Source organism: Sturnira hondurensis, unplaced genomic scaffold (assembly GCF_014824575.4).
Source record: "Sturnira hondurensis isolate 20B ecotype Veracruz unplaced genomic scaffold, ASM1482457v3 Scaffold0020903, whole genome shotgun sequence".
Classification (NCBI taxonomy): Eukaryota; Metazoa; Chordata; class Mammalia; order Chiroptera; family Phyllostomidae; genus Sturnira; species Sturnira hondurensis.
Window position 1 is genome coordinate 821537 of NW_028093534.1, and position 15700 is coordinate 837236.

A 15700-nucleotide genomic window follows, 5' to 3' on the forward strand; every position below is an offset into this window, starting at 1 on the left:
TGATCTAATCAACGCCCTTGGTTTTCAATACCACCTGTGTGCTGTTGGCTCCCGCATTTACATTTTCAGTCCACAACCCTCCTCTAACCTCTTCACTCAGATGCTTCCCGAATATCTTACTCAAAATCTAGCCACAGCCCTCCCCCTGCACAAAATCACTTCCTCCTTCATGCAGTCTTCTCCATCTTAGATGCTGTCACTCTCGGTGTTGTAGGAAAGGAGAGGCTAGCACTCCTCTTGATTAGGATGGAAGAGGCTCCTAGCACCATGCACACGGTCCAGGCACTGTCACTGCCTTGAATGCCATCACTCTCCACCCAGCTGGCCAAGTGAGAAACCTAGCAGGCATTCTGACTTTTCCATTTTCCTCACCCCATCTATACCTACCAAGACCTTTGGATTTGCCTTCAAAATACACAGAAGACATGGCCTTTATCTATCCCTACTACCAACTCCCCTAGCCAAGCCACCATTGTCTCTTGCCTGAAATAGCCTCACTGGTCTCTGCTTCTATTTTTAACCCAACCTTAAAACCTAGTCTCTGATCCTCAGCCAGAGTGATCTTTTTAAAATACTAAGTGGATCGTATCCCTCTCCAGTTAAAAACCTTCAAAGGTTTCCTTCACCTTCGTGAACAAGGCCCTGGCAGGATGCACCCGGCTCACTCTTCAGTCCCACCTCACTGCGTTTTGTCTGACCCAGCATCCTTGAGTCACATGGCCCTGATGTTCCCTAGAACACGTGTCACCCTCCCCACCTCAGGGCCTCTCTAGGCTGCTTTTCTCCCTTCCCGCCACGCCATCTCCTGCTACCCACGGCATGGCCGGCTCCATCTCATCCCAGACACCATCTCTTTAGAGAGGCCTCCTCTACTCACACTAACTAAGATGGTGGCCCCTTAATTCTCTATAGCACCATGGACCACTATATATTTCCTTTATCAGTTATATTCTCTATAATTATTATGCTTGTTTTCTTAATTAACTTCTTAATACATCTTATCTGTCTTACCCCACTTGAATAAGTTCTTATTTTCAAAGCAGACGCTCAATATATCACCTAAGGAGTGAATAAATGATTGATTACCTTTAATACAGCCGTCATGAAGACTGAGCAGCCCATCAGCACAAAAATCATAAGACCTGTCACTCTCTGTTCTCGGATGCCCAAGAACTTGGGCTGTTCTCCAGGAGCAGAGCACTCGGACTCCAGTTTGAGGCTGTTCACATGTGTGATGGACAGGACTGTTGCAGCCACAAACCAGGGCAGGCCCATGATGGAGCAGACGCCCAGCATGATGGCCACCATTAGCAGGTCCAGGTGGTAACCACAGCCTTTCTGTGGGGAAACACAGTGTCCGTCACCATCCGAAAGGCATAGAACAGTGAGCTAAGAGTATTTCAGCCCCACCCCCACCCCTGGTTTGGAGGGAACAGAGAGGAAAAAGGGAAACCTTAGCCTGGCCAAACCATGCCAATATCCATTCTTTATTCAAGTGCCCCCAGATCTCACTCTGAGCCTCCCACGTTCAAAGATTCATCCTTTCTCAACAGAGTAACCGGCAATCAAGCCACATCTTGACCATCTAGATGGTAAATGTCCCTACTGGGTTCCTACAACACACTTCTAGATCCTTGCCAAATCTGCATGTTCCCCAAGTAAGGAAAGAACAGGGAGGAAGGCATGGAGCCGCTCAATAGTACATGCACTGGAACCAGCCCTGCCTCTGTAGGATCTGTGCACTCAAGGTTTAGTCTAGAAGCCCCAGTAGTGGACAGCAATGGGAGACTACCTGCCTCTGGGAAACAGTGGCCCAAGCCCTAACCTGAGCCTCAGGAAGACAAGCCTGAGCCAGAGCACGTGGCTATACGAGGACCACTAGGAACTCCGCAGGCTCCCTTCCCCACAGGTTTGACTGGAGAGTAATGGAGCCCAAACTTCGTTTGTATCATACCATCGTGTTCCACTGTAGGGACTAGAAAACCCTAGAAACCTCTTATGGGCTCTTTCCATGACTCCTTTTATTTGGGGTCTACAGTTCCTAGTCTAAATGGATTTACCCTAAGCTTTTTACAAATGTAACAGGATGCCATCAATCCTTCCAGGTCAGAACTTCTTGGTACCTTGAGCTTGTGCTCCTTTCTGTTGATGATGACGGCGGTGATCTGCTGGTCCATGAAGATCAGGATGGTGCAGAGCAGCGCCGGGATGACCGCGGCTATCACGGTCCACCAGGGGTTGGGGCCGATGGGGCTAATAATCCACCCGCGATCATCCCTTGTTGGCTACAGGAAAAAACAAGGTTTATTTGTGTATTTTAAGCTAACTATAATCATTCAGGCAAAATGGGTCAAACTGAATCACAATATCCACAATTCTTTTTATTCCTGAATGAGAATCCCTAAAAAAAAAAGCAAGCCATGGGACACAGCAACTCTTTCTTTTCGGTGCGCACTCTATTCACTCGAAAGGCAGACTTTTACACATCTCCCTTGCCCAGTTATCTTCTCCTGCACACACATGTGCTTCCTTACCTTCCGCAGTTACACTGCAGGCATTCTGCGTGACTCCATCTAAAGCCGCCTATCAACGTTGGCATCCGATTCCCTGAACTCATGCTCACTTAAGAACGTCTAACTTTCATTTCATCACACTCTTGGGTCTTTAATATTTCCTTTCTACCAAGGCACTCCACTCAAACATAATTACTATATACTGTTTAATATTTAAAGAAAACTCCCATCTGCTCCTCATGCACACTCCGGGAACTGCCCCACCATTCTGTTTTACTCTACAGCAGTGCAGTGGGCAGCAACTTGTCAGGAAACCCATGACCTTGCTCAGAGTCGATCCTCAATCATCAACTTTTTATGAAATATTCATTAATTCTTCACTTCCTCCCCTACTCCCCAAACCCCTATGTACAGAGAAAGCAACTTAATCTCAACATTAGCTCAAGTAAAATATAATTAACAACAAAATTTGTTGCCCAATATAATTTAATAACTTCTGAAGATAAATATAAATAACTTTGACCCTCTTTCTCCAGAAGCCATGTGAGGTATGTCTACAGAGCAAATAAAGGCAAAGTAGAGGCAGATACAAGGAATCTCATGGACTTAGCTTGTATTGGTTTAGGGTCCTTCTCCCATCATCACTGAAACAGAGGCCTAGGCACTTGGGACTTGAGAGAGGAACTTAAGACTTCGGACCCTGGGGACTTGTTGGATCCAGGACCCTCCCAATGCCCCTGGAAGACCACACTGCTCCCAAATCTTGTTTGCATGTTTGTGACATACCCAAACTCTGCTGGATCCTCAACCTCTGCCTCTCCTTCCAAAGCACTCTGAGGAAGGGAAGCCCGCCTTGTTTTGCAAGTAGTGACAGAGGATAAAAGGCCAGGAATACATATTGGTCCAGAATTGACCCAAACTCAACAAACCAAGCAAAGTCTGTTACATCCAAAGTATTTGGTTCCGTGCTGGTCATGACTCTAGGGTTCAAAGACTCTTCAATAATGTCAGCAAGTCCCAAATTATGAATGGATTAAGTTCTGAAAGTTTATAGACTCTCCTTAATAATAATATTCTAAGTGGTAAGTAAACTGTCAGGCCAACACAAAACCTTATTAAACCCTAATTAGACCCACAGTAAGCCGTTGGCAATGGCACTGGCCTGCAGGTTGGGGCTTGGTCACTGGAGCCATGTGGAGTAACAGGAAAGGGCAAAGGAAGAAAATTCTTCTCTGCTCCCTGAGAGCAAGGCCAGCCAGAGAACGTTTCTTTGACGTTCTCCCACTTTCCTTTCTCATCTTTCTCCCATGTCCTAGACACCTCCTTCCCAGATGTTCCAGAAATTCAGTGCCTTCTATCTTAAGCCTACCCATCAGGGAACCACTTCAAGGACTGCTTAATGCTCCCAAATTACTTACTTTACACAAAACCCATTCCCCTTGCAGGGCTGACCTGAACTGGTATCAGAAGAAAGCTAAGGGTGCACTCACTCACACAAAGAGGGGAATGACACGGTCTGGGAGGCATTACATTTTTAAAGTGAGTGTTTTTTCAACTCATAAGTTTCTAACTGGTGGCATGTCAGCAAATTTACCAAAATAAAATAAAAATTTTTTCAGGTCTCCTTCAGGGAGAGAGAGAGAAAGGGAAGGCAAAGGCCACCTGCAAGTCCCAGACTGCCTTTACTCCTGTCTTTTCCCCTCCCCGCCTCTCCCAGCCTCTCACCTTCCGAACCCCCCAGTCACTGAGCATAGCCAGCTCTTCTCTCCCTGCCACCCTGTGGGGTCTATGCAGCTGAGCCCGCTTTTCCATCTTCTCTGTTTACTCAGTTAGGGCCTCCATGCAGAATTAGATTGGAAGTACCACACAGTGATAATTTATTTTACTTTTTACATAGGTTTTTGGAAAAACATTAGTGATTAGAGAGAGTTATGCAAACAATGAAATCGGGTTGGAGAGCTGTTGCGGTTACTCTGGCAGGAGCCCCAGACTCTAGACGAGGCCGCCTCCTCAGCTGGCAAGATCCTTTCGGGTAGGGGCCCGGTCCGACATCTGCCTTCTCACCCTTCCCTCAAACGGCTGGTGCTCAGTGAAAGTGCTGTTAACCAGACTCACGCCTGAGACCCACATTTCCACAGTAACTGGTATGTCTTTATGCAGATGTGCATATTCCATTGTTTTAAACCTTAACATTAAAACCAGTTAAGTGGCATTAATGATGACAAATAATGCTTTTCGTTCATTATATGAACTCAGGTTTGCTCCTTTCTAACTTGAACACGGCCAAGCCTGAAGAGTTCGCTTTTCTGAAAAGTAAGTCACAAAAAGTAAGGTTCAGATTCGGAGGACTGCGGAACTTGCGATCTAGGACGTGGGAAGAGGCCTTGGGTATTAACTCCGGACCAGAGTCTATGAAATTACATGAGGGTGCCAAGTACCCTGAGATCAGCTTACCTTGAACACGCTGGGAACTTGAAGCTTTGGTGATGGGACTCCAATCAAAAAATCAATAATCACCATTGTGAAGATTGTGAGGAAAACAGCAAAGTCACTCACCATGGAGCGTACCTGGCACGCAAAGGGATTAGAAAAGTGTTTGAGTAGGTTGCATGGGATAGAAAAAAATTTAATATTGCAAAAGTATTAAAAATCCTCCAAAGAATACTTTAATTTTGTACTTGAATTAATATAAACATATTTAAACAAAAGAATATGTTAACATGCCCAAGTTGATACCTCCACCAAAACCCTGCCATGGTTCCTCATTTCACGGATTTAAAAACCCAAAAAGGCTTGCTGGTCTATGAGGCCCCCACACACTGGCCTCATCGCCTCTCCGGCCCCAGCTCCTAATGCTCTCCCGCTCGCTCACTCTGCTCCAGCGCACAGACCTCCCTGTTGTTTCCTGAACATGCCAGACTCACTCCCGCCTTAGGGTCTTCATGCTTGCTCATCCCTCCACCTCGAATGTTTTTCTCCAGCAGTCTCCTGGGTCACTCCCTTACCTCTTTAGGCTCGCTCAAATACCTCCTCCATTAAGATCTTCTCTGATGACTCAGTGGCCACCCTCCACCCCAGCATTTCCTATACTCCTTTCCTGCATCATTTTTCTCCACAGCACCTGTCACCACTTTGTTCCTCAGAGGACTACCCCACTATATACTTTAGTGTCACTTTAATAAAATACAGTGCCTTTGAAATGCTCAGTGCCGGCTTTAACCTGAACTTCCAACAGAGAGAGCAAACTGCATTTCGACGTGTTTAGCATCAGTAAGACCTGAACCTGACTGCTTTCCTTTGAAAGCTGAGCTTCCCAGCTCCCCCTCCCTTGTTTTGTCACTTCTCTGAACATCACATAAATTCTCTGAACACGTAGCTGTCCCCACCGTGCAGCCCATCTGACTGTCCTGGAGCCCAGTGGCTCTTCTCCCCTCGGAACTCCCATGCCACTTACATCCCAGGCTGGCATCCAACTCCTTCCTACTGTCGCAATGGACCTGGTTGTTTCATGCTTCTCCTCCCTATCCAATGGCAGAGACCACGTTGTAAATTTGTTTTGCATCCCCCACAGCACTTAACCCAGACCTGGACAAGCAATCAGTATTCAACTTCCCCTTGTTCACTATCTGCCAGACTGGAAACAATGACTCGGAGCTTATTTAGTATGTGCCTCCCTTAACTGCTGCGTAGGCACAATGAAGTCTAAGAACGTGGTTTAGTCATGTGGGTGTACAGTGAATATCCAATCAACGGAGCCTGCTACCCATTCATACATCCTTCTCTGCAAATGGGCCTGGCTGAAAACCATTTCCTCCTGATTCGAGCTCCTTTTCAAAGCAATGGCCCCTTCAGCTACTCCACGCTTGGCCTATAACTCTGCCCTACCATAACCGGTCACAACAACCAGTGCCACCTGCATCAGGAAAAGGTTACCAAGGCTTCAAAGAGCATGCAAACCAGGTCAGGGGCATCTTTACTCCCACAGTCAATGTGACTGGTGATTTCATAAGCTATTACAAGAGCCATCCCTGGAAGGAGACTGGGGTCCCCTGCATATCTGAAGTGATCGTCCCAATCAACTACATTAAGGAGCCAGCTGTAGCTATTCCATTCTGCAACTAAAACTGAACAGCACTTTAGAAATGAAACTTAGTAACTTTTAGAGAATACCACTCCACGTTAAACACACCTAGCACTTTTAAATCAAAAAGCATTTATGTGTCAACTCCTCATCCCACACCACACACCCGTGAAAGGGTCTGCTGGACCCCAGCAGAAGAGATGGGACCGTGTGGCTCTTTGGGACATTTAGGGCTCTCCACCTCCACTCTACTCCGAGAGCAGCATGGAAGCTGAGGACAGGCTCTGTTATATTAGAATCCTAACAAAGAAGGAGTGTGTGAACGTGCTACCTACTCTGGTTGGGAAATAGCGGCTTGTCTTAAATGTCTTTAAGGTGCTCGAGAGGATGAAGGTGGTAAAGAAGAGAATGCAGGACCAGAAGAGCACATCAGGAGTGTAGGGTCCGTGATGGCTGCACGCGGACCCTGTGAACTCTCCGTGCATCTCCTGGCATTCCTGAGGGAGCAAACACTCTGGGTTACGAACGGCAGGCGGGGGGTAGTGACCAGCTGCTGCCTCAGAGCCCACCACTCACTGCCACCCCCCGACCCAGGCTGCTAGAGAGCACAAGCTGCCAACAGCTCGAGGCCCCATGCACTTGCAGGGCCCTGGCGTGCACAGCCCCCTTCCGAGTAGGGTTCCAGGTAGGGTAACTACTTACGGTCCTAACTAAGGCACTTTTAAAATGAAACCAGAACTGTCTCCAGTAAACACCAGGTTCGGGGGGGGGGGGGGCCCTGGCAGTCCATATTATTTTCATTACGGAGGACATAACTAATCAGAGTGTTCTTCAAGCTCCATAAAACCTGGATCTGCCCCCCGCCCCGCCCACTTTCACCCCCACGTAGCCCAAGTGCAGGCTCCCTGGGTTGGGTGTTGCTATTGCCTGAGGGGGAGAAAAGGGAGGTACTCTCTTCCCTCTGTGCAAAAGGGAATTTCAAAAGGGAAAAAAGTCAGTAAGAATAGTTAAAAAACAAAAATAGAAAAGTTTTATTTCTATAAATGCAGAGCTCACTAACGGGCCACCCACTTCTACCGAGAAGACCCCTCGCCCCTGCAGTGCCAGAGCTCAGGCACCGGGCTGCGCGCAGACTCACAGTGACCGTCAGGTTAGCCCAGTGGACTTCTGCCGTCACGATGTTGTGGTCCTTCCAGTACTGCAGCGTGTGGTTGTTTGGGTTCTCTGGGACGGTGCACCTGCAGCTGAGAGGGAAGAAGGATTCCTGAGGCAAGCAGCCAACTATCCCCTTACATACGTTTAGCCATGACCCCAGGGCTAAAGGTTCCATCATCGGAGCCTGCCTTGCTTCTCGAATGCCCACTTCAGATCCCTGAGGTCGGTCCTCTGGGTGGAGGCCCATCTGCGGGCCCGAACACACCCTGATTTTTTAGTCATTGATAAAGATGGACTCAAATCAGTGTGTGGGTCTTGGATTAAATCGTACTGACAACCAAGCTTAGTATCTGATGCATCCAGAATGAGCCTTTGTGGTCTCTTACTTAGTTTCTAGCTCTTAGGCTTATCTCCTGAAACTCAAGCTACACAGGAAAGAAGACAAGACACTCCACTAAGCTCCCAGCAGCTTCCTCTAAACCTGGACATCTTGCTCCCTATAACCCTGTCACATTCTTGCTCTAAAACTCAGAGTCTCCTGGAATTCTGATGCAAGCTCTTCCGGACACTGCATCATCCCTGATAATCCACCACCTTGGCCATCCCCTGCCTTCCCAGGCCTCTTCTCCCATCTAAACCAGACCAGACCTGTCCCACTGGCCGCCATGCTGCCTCCCAGTCCCAGCATGCTTCAGGCCTGAACTGGCTCCCCATAGACTCGGCCAACATAACCATTCCCGCCAAGTTAATTTCACCTGTGAATTTAATGGGCATACCTTCCGAGGATATGGCATGAACAGAACTAAAATTCAAAAAGATCTCAACAGTTTCTAAAATAGGAGGAGGTCAACAAAATGAAAAGTAATAGGGAAAGCTATAAAATCTTAGATTGAGGTTAAAAAATCAATTCTAAACCTGGAAGTAACAGAGATGTCCTGAAGCCAGTGAATGGACGTACTGTAGTACATCCACATGAGGGACTATCATGCAGCACTAAGAAGAATAAACCTAAGTGTCCTTCAGTGGATGACTGGATAAAAAAGATGTGGTATGTGTACACAATGGAATATTACTCAGCCATAAGAAAGGACGAAATACTGACAACGTGGATTGATCTTGAGAGTATAATGCTAAGAAAAATAAGTCAGACAGAAAGCACCATATGGTTTCACTCCCAGGGGGGATATATGACAGAAAGCAACAAATGAACAAACGAACTCACAGACACAGAGAACAGTATGGTGGTCACCAGGAAAAGACAGGGGTGGGGGTGAATGAAGAGGGTTAAAGGTGGGAGTCAAGTAAAGGGTGGGGCAAAAGCAGGTTAATAGTTGTTCTTTAAGGAAAACAATAATTTAAAAACAATAGCACAAGAATAAACTGTGTTTCGTGTACTCACAGCTGCAAACCTACTTCTGCTCCACCCTGAGCATGGTGACGAAGGGGACTAGACTCCGGGTGGTGAGCACACAGGCCGCATGCGGGTGGCACGTCACAGAGCCGTAGACGTGTAAGTATGCTAACTGAAGGAGACTCAGTACCTTCAAAATAATGTCTGCAGATTATCTGTTCATACTAGTAGAGGTAGTAAAAACAGTCCTAAGTGGTTATATTGGATGAATTCACAACACATTAAAGAAAAATACACACTGAAAGAAATAAAAAGATGTATTTTAAGAAGCATTGTAAAAAAAAGAAATATATAATTATTAACAAATGCTGTCCCAATAAAGTAATTTAAAGAATGAATTTTCAAAATATAAATAAATAAATAAATGAACCATCAAGCCAGAACACATACAAGACCAGTAAGTGCGTATTACTAAATGAACAATGCTAATCTGAAAGCCAATCTGAGAGCCAAATGTTAAATTCTGCGATTCCAACTATACGATGTAGAAAAGGCACAACTATGGAGTTGGTATAAGATCAGAATTTGCCAGGGGTTGGGATGGTGTGGTAGGATAAGCAGGCAAAGCACGGAGGATTTTCAGGGCTGTGAAACTACTCTGTAGGGCACTATGACGATGCACATGTCATTATACCTTCATCAAACCCCACAGAAGGCACAGCACCAAGAGCAAAACCTAACATAAACTCTGGACTTTGGGTGACAATGACGTGTCCATGCAGTTCCCCCATTACAACAAGCGCACCATTCTCGGGGGGAAGCTGTATGCATGGGGGGTAGGGGTACATGGGAACTCTCTACTTCCCACACAATTTCGCTGTGAACCTAAAACTGCCCTAAAAATATTATCTATTAAAAAATCAGTCCCAGCCCTGGCTGGTGTGGCTCAGTCAACTGAGGCTGCAAACCAAAGGGCTGCAGTTTCAACGCCCAGTCAGGGCACATGCCTGGGTTGAGGGCCAGGTCCCCTAAGAGGAACCCACACATTGATGTTTCTCTCCCTCTCTCCTTCCCTTCCCCTCTAAAGATAAATAAATAAAATATTTAAAAAAATAAAAGTAAATAAATAAAGTTTTTTAATTAAAAAAATCAGTTCCACACACATGAATATAAAATCATTTAATAACTTGAAACGCTGTAGCTTCACATCAGCTCCATATGGACTGACAGTAGAATGCAACTAAGAAAAATATCATTTGAGCATTATTAACACAGAATCACAGTATTCAGATCCAAAGCCTACTCAATCTGGGGTTGCATAGTTTTGTCTGATTCTCTCACTGCACATAAACCTCATGAGGACAGGTCCTTCGTCTATCATGTTCACCACTGTGTTTCCAGGGCCTAAAACAGTGCTGGCATATAGTAGATGTTCAACAAATATTTGTTAAATAAGTAAATGAAATAAATGATAGAAAAGGTCAAAGAATGAACCTTACTCCAATGCCAACTGGCAATCTGCCAGACTTCGGAGAGCATATTCTCTAATGGCTGTCATTTTATAATAACACAATTTTCAACCCTGATAAGTTCTGTATGAATCCTGACTCGGGGTGCTGGTAAACAATGATAACTGGGGGCTGTAGAAGTGTGTCTGTGGCGGGCTAGCAGACACCTCCACACAGTGTGCTCTTTCTGCTCAGGCTATTTCAGGCTGAAACCAGTCACCTCACACCGAGTCCCTCACATCAGAGCTGCACAGAGAGATGGGCTAGAACTTGATGTAGTGGGCTAAAAGCATGAGGGTCTTTAGTCACGATTTGGAGAATCCTATTCCAGAGAAGACATGCTGTATAGGACCAGACTCTCGATGGCTGAAAACACAGACAAATACTGTGCTTTTTCTAGCTTATCCAAACTATGTTGAACACATGAAGAAAACAGTCTCTTTAGTTGAAATCTAGGTAAATAAATAGATTTCTAGATAAATATCTTGGTAACATGGTCCCAGGGTCTCACAAGTCCTTACAAAATGAAGCTCTTCCCAGCAACTAATCTGAATTCTCCCTGCTACATTTGCAACCTGTTTTTGTCTCAATGCCTGGAACCACAAGACACATTTGAGAAGCATTTCTCAAGTCCCATCTGAGTTTCACTCTTAGTCTATCCACTCTGTCATCAATTTTGACTGTTCTCCTTTGGCAGCCCCCAAAGTCTCCACATCCCTATCTGAGCTCCGTTTCCCAGAGGACCAACGAAGTTCCTTAACAGAAGCTCTAAGCACTGCCTGGCACACTATATCAACCATTAAACTCAAGCCATTTGCTCAATATAAGCAAACAAACAAACAAAGATCAGCAGAAAGCATACTTACTAATACAGGCTAAGGTGGTCCAGCTGGCTGTGCATATGGATGGGGTAGGTCTCTGCCAGGTGAATCAGCTTTTCTATTGCTTCATAGATGAAAATAATGCAAATGAGGGAGGCAAATGCTTCTTCAGTGAAGCGGGTGATGTAGCAGACAAGGGAACTGGCATCGGTCGCCACAAGGACAATACATAGGAAGGCAGTCCACAGTCCAATGCAAGCACGCAAGGAGAGGTAGGAAAGAGCGTAGTCTCTGAAACAAGACCAGGGTTCATCAGAAAACATGGATGGGTGGCAGTAAGAGACAGAGGGTCAAAAATGTGACTTCATCTCTTTTTACCTACACCAGTATTACAACCCAGTTCTCCCTAATTCTGATTGCCCTTCACTTTTCAGCTGCCCTGGGACAGCTGCGACCAAGATTTGTTTCACAGGTGGCGTTTGCTAAAACAAGGACACAGATAGTGGAGAACTGCCCCTCCCGTTTCTGCCATTACTGCCCAACGTGACCAAGATTTCATCCCTGCAGTTTAGAAAAAAGAGCTGGCTGGCCCTTGTCCTATGTGCTTCTACTTCTACTACAAAATGAAAAAAGTCTATTAGAAATCAGTTCCAGGGAAAGTAGAGAGATGAGGGCATTGCTGCGCACTCCCACCAGCAACCAAAATATGAAAGGGTAAGTAGGCCAAATTAAAAACTGACTTGAAATGGAAATGGAGGAGTTTGAATTAGCTAAGGAGAGTTGTCTTAAAGATAAAAAGTCAGAATTTCAATCATGGCTCAGGGACAATAAAGCTCTTTAAAACAAGGAAATCTGCTGTTTTAGGTATGGTACTGCCTAGAGGCAGAGCCCCACACCAAACGATGTTCTTTCTTCGGGCTTTTACCAGCCAGAACGATATTTGCCTGCATACATTCAGCTGGGACCCTGGCATTCAACCCTAACAGCACAATAACACAGCCCATTAGAGTTTTCAGAAAACCAGATGTCTTACTTGCAAAATTTGAACAAGATCTTTTCAAACACAAGCACTGGCCCAGTGCTTCCCAGGATGGTGAGAGCCTGTCCCGCAAACAAGGAATAGGCGATCCCAGTCATGGAGGCTCCGAACAAGGACTCGATTGCACTCTGGGAGGAAAGAAACATCACTGAGCCCACAGCCCATCTGTAATGAGTAGTGTGAGCTTATGTACATTCCTGCCTTAGCTCTCAGGTGCGCCCTGACAAGTTGTGTGCTTGTGTTTCATCTCAGCAAGAGGGATGTGTACACACTGTCTAATACTCCTGGTAAATGGTATCGCTTTGATAACTCAGAAGCCCAAGTCCATCCACACATTGTTCCTTAAGGAAGTCCCGTTCTGCAGTGATTTGGGCCACTATTTAAATATACATAGAAAGCACACTGATACCATTCACACCAAGAGACGTCATACAGAACGACCTTAAATCTTATTCTCAAATGACATGAATATATCATTTCCCATCCTTTCAGCAATGGGCAATTCAACTGCACAATCAGCTACCGCAATTGAGATTCAAGCAGAAGTGAGTCTGCTCTAAAAGAAGAACTGAGTTGCTGTGTGGTGTGTAGTCAGAATACCACAGCAATCCAACAGAAAGATCCCGGTCTCCTTAGTCCCAGCCCAGGGAACTTCTCCGCCGGGGAACTTGGCTGCCATCCCAATGTCGGCAGCCAAGTCTTCTTTGGGACATGCAGAGTGGTTAAAAGTTCTTACTATGCGTCCTTCTGTGGCTTCTCCAAGTAATCCCCCAAAGGTGATGACAGGCGACATGCAGGCACAGTACAGGAACAGGAAGGAGGCCAAACACTGTAAGCTGAGTGCATCCCGGTAGTCGCTCCAGTACCAGGGGGCCTTCCGCTTGATGTCCAGCACCAAGCCCCCAAATAGCCTGTGAACACATGGCAGACAGGCCTCTGGCACAGTCCATCTTTCACAGAAGCATAACGACAGCACACATTTAAAAGCAGTTCAAGCCCTGACTGGCGTGGCTCCGTTGGTTGAGCATTGTCCCACAAAGCAAAAGATTGAGTTTGACTCCCAGTCAGGGCACATGCTGGGTTGTGGACCTTGTTCCCAGTCGGGGCTCATGTGAGAGGCAACCGACTGATGTTTCTCAAGCATTGGTTGCCTCTTGCTCGCCCCCTACTGGGTATCTGGCCCACAACCCAGGCATGTGCACTGACTGGGAATTAAACCAGCAACCCTTTGGTTTGCAGGCCGGCACTCAATCTACTGAGCCACACCAGCCAGGGCTAAATAAAATATTTAAAAAAAAATTAAAGCACTTCAAATGTGCTCTGTACTAAGATAATACTTTGGCTTCAATTTGACTCCCAAGTACAAGAGATATGCCTGGGGTCAGCAAAGATTCTATTTGCAACCAAGAGCATGAACTGGAGTGATTGGCCAAAGCATAAAAAGAATTCATTTAGGTGTGCATATTACCCATTCAATAGAAAGTTCCAAAAACTTAACGTGAAATTAGGTATCAACTTCAAGCTTCAAGCTCTGAACTGTTAGGAGGAAAGGCTCAAAACCAACTCGAGGTATTAAAACTGTCAGTTTCATTACATCTTTCTAGAAAGTATGCCTCCTTCACATGCACTTTCCTACTCGGAACAACTACCCACCTTACTCTTGAGAAATGAGCATAATAATTCACTCATGCAGTTGACAAGCAGTGGCAGAGACTTTGTGCCAGGCACTGTGCCAGGTCCTGGAGAAGCAGCAGTGAGCAAGACACACACAGCCCTTCTCTCCAGGACCAAAGGTCCAGTGCAGGAGACAGGCAGCACAGAGCAGGGCGGGGCTCTTCAGCAGGGACTCGAAGAGTGGCGGGGAGTTAGCCTGCTGAGGCAGAGGGGCAAGCACAGAAGAAACAAACCTAGAGGCGAGAGCACACGGCAGGCTCGAGGTGCTGAAAGAGATACGGCTGGACAAGACAGTGTGGGAGACAAATACCAACAGCCAAGGCCAGGGCATCTAGAAAAGCTGAGGCACAAAAAACCTTGGAAACTGTTTTAAGGAATTAGAACGTTATCCTAACAGCACGTCAAGTCACTGAAGGATTGTACACAGGGACTCAACATAATTAAACCTGCATTCTGGAAGGATCACTCAGGTATGGGTGTAAGGAATGGAACATAGGGCAAGACCAGAGGTGGTAGATTGGGGTGCGGAGAGGTGAATGGACTCAGGGGCTAATCAAGATTTAGAATGGGGAGAAGGCACAGAAAATAGCATAGATGGTAGGTAGAAAATAGATAGGGGGGAGGGCGAGAATAGTGGGGGAAATATAGAATCCAAAGAACCTGAGACACATGGTTATAAACTAAGGGGGGGAGAATGGTGAGGGAGGGAGTGTGCGGGTGGAGGGGATTGAAGGGGGGGAATAGAACAGCTGTAATGGTATAATCAAAAATATATTAAAAAAAAAGAGTTAGAATGAACAGGACCTGGTGGCAGGACTTGAAGACTCCTCTGCACTGAGAGACAGATCAAGTGCAAGATATCCCACACCCAGGATTAGCCGCGTTCCCACACTGAGTCACTTCGAAGAGGGGAGTAACTAGACCACGGTGAAAGTTGTTAGGTGAATAAAAAAAAAAGAGCCATTCAGCATTCTACAGGACAATTTGCCTGGTTTTTTCTATAAATCAATGGGATAGAATAAGGGAGCACTGGGATAGAATGGAAACATAATAACCAAATGCAAACCTTCATTGGATCCTATGTCAAACAAATTACCTTAACAAAGATGTTATTAAGACAATCACAAAAGGTTGCATATGGACTGATCAATATAAAATTTAAAGAATTATTGCCGCCTTGGCTGGGTAGCTCAATTGGCTGGAGCATTGTCTTGTACACCAAAAGGTGGCAAGTTCTATTCCCAGTCAGAGCACATGCCTAGGTTGTGGGTTCCATCCCCAGTCAGGGTACACATGGGAGGCAACAGATCAATGTTTCTCACATTGGTGCTTCTCACTCTCGTTCTCTCTCTCTCCCTTTTTCTCTCTCCAAAAAAAAAATCAATAAACATATCCTTGAGTGAGGATTTTAAAAAGTATTGAAAAAAAGAATTATTGTTAATTTTGTTAGATTTAATAATGGCATAATAGTTGTTTTTAAAAATGTCCTTACCAAATGAAGATACATGCTGAAGTAGTTACAAGTAAAATGGCATGCTACTGGTGATTTGTTTAAAAT

General features: G+C 45.7%; 1 protein-coding gene and 1 pseudogene across 2 annotated transcripts in view; one reads left to right on the plus strand and one right to left on the minus strand.

Annotated features, from left to right (window-relative positions):
• The window catches only part of SLC4A8 (solute carrier family 4 member 8), an 84727-nt gene that overhangs the window by 22181 nt on the left and 46846 nt on the right, over positions 1-15700 (minus strand). For both annotated transcript variants that reach the window (XM_037030958.1, XM_037030957.1), the window contains exons 12-19: positions 13205-13379; positions 12463-12596; positions 11475-11720; positions 7733-7838; positions 6930-7091; positions 4968-5081; positions 2124-2285; positions 1087-1338 (exon numbers count right to left, since the gene is read on the minus strand). In XM_037030958.1, the coding sequence (XP_036886853.1) occupies positions 1087-1338; positions 2124-2285; positions 4968-5081; positions 6930-7091; positions 7733-7838; positions 11475-11720; positions 12463-12596; positions 13205-13379 (1351 nt within the window). The remainder of the gene's footprint in view (positions 1-1086; positions 1339-2123; positions 2286-4967; positions 5082-6929; positions 7092-7732; positions 7839-11474; positions 11721-12462; positions 12597-13204; positions 13380-15700) is intronic.
• LOC118976535 (uncharacterized) lies at positions 206-315 on the plus strand (annotated as a pseudogene).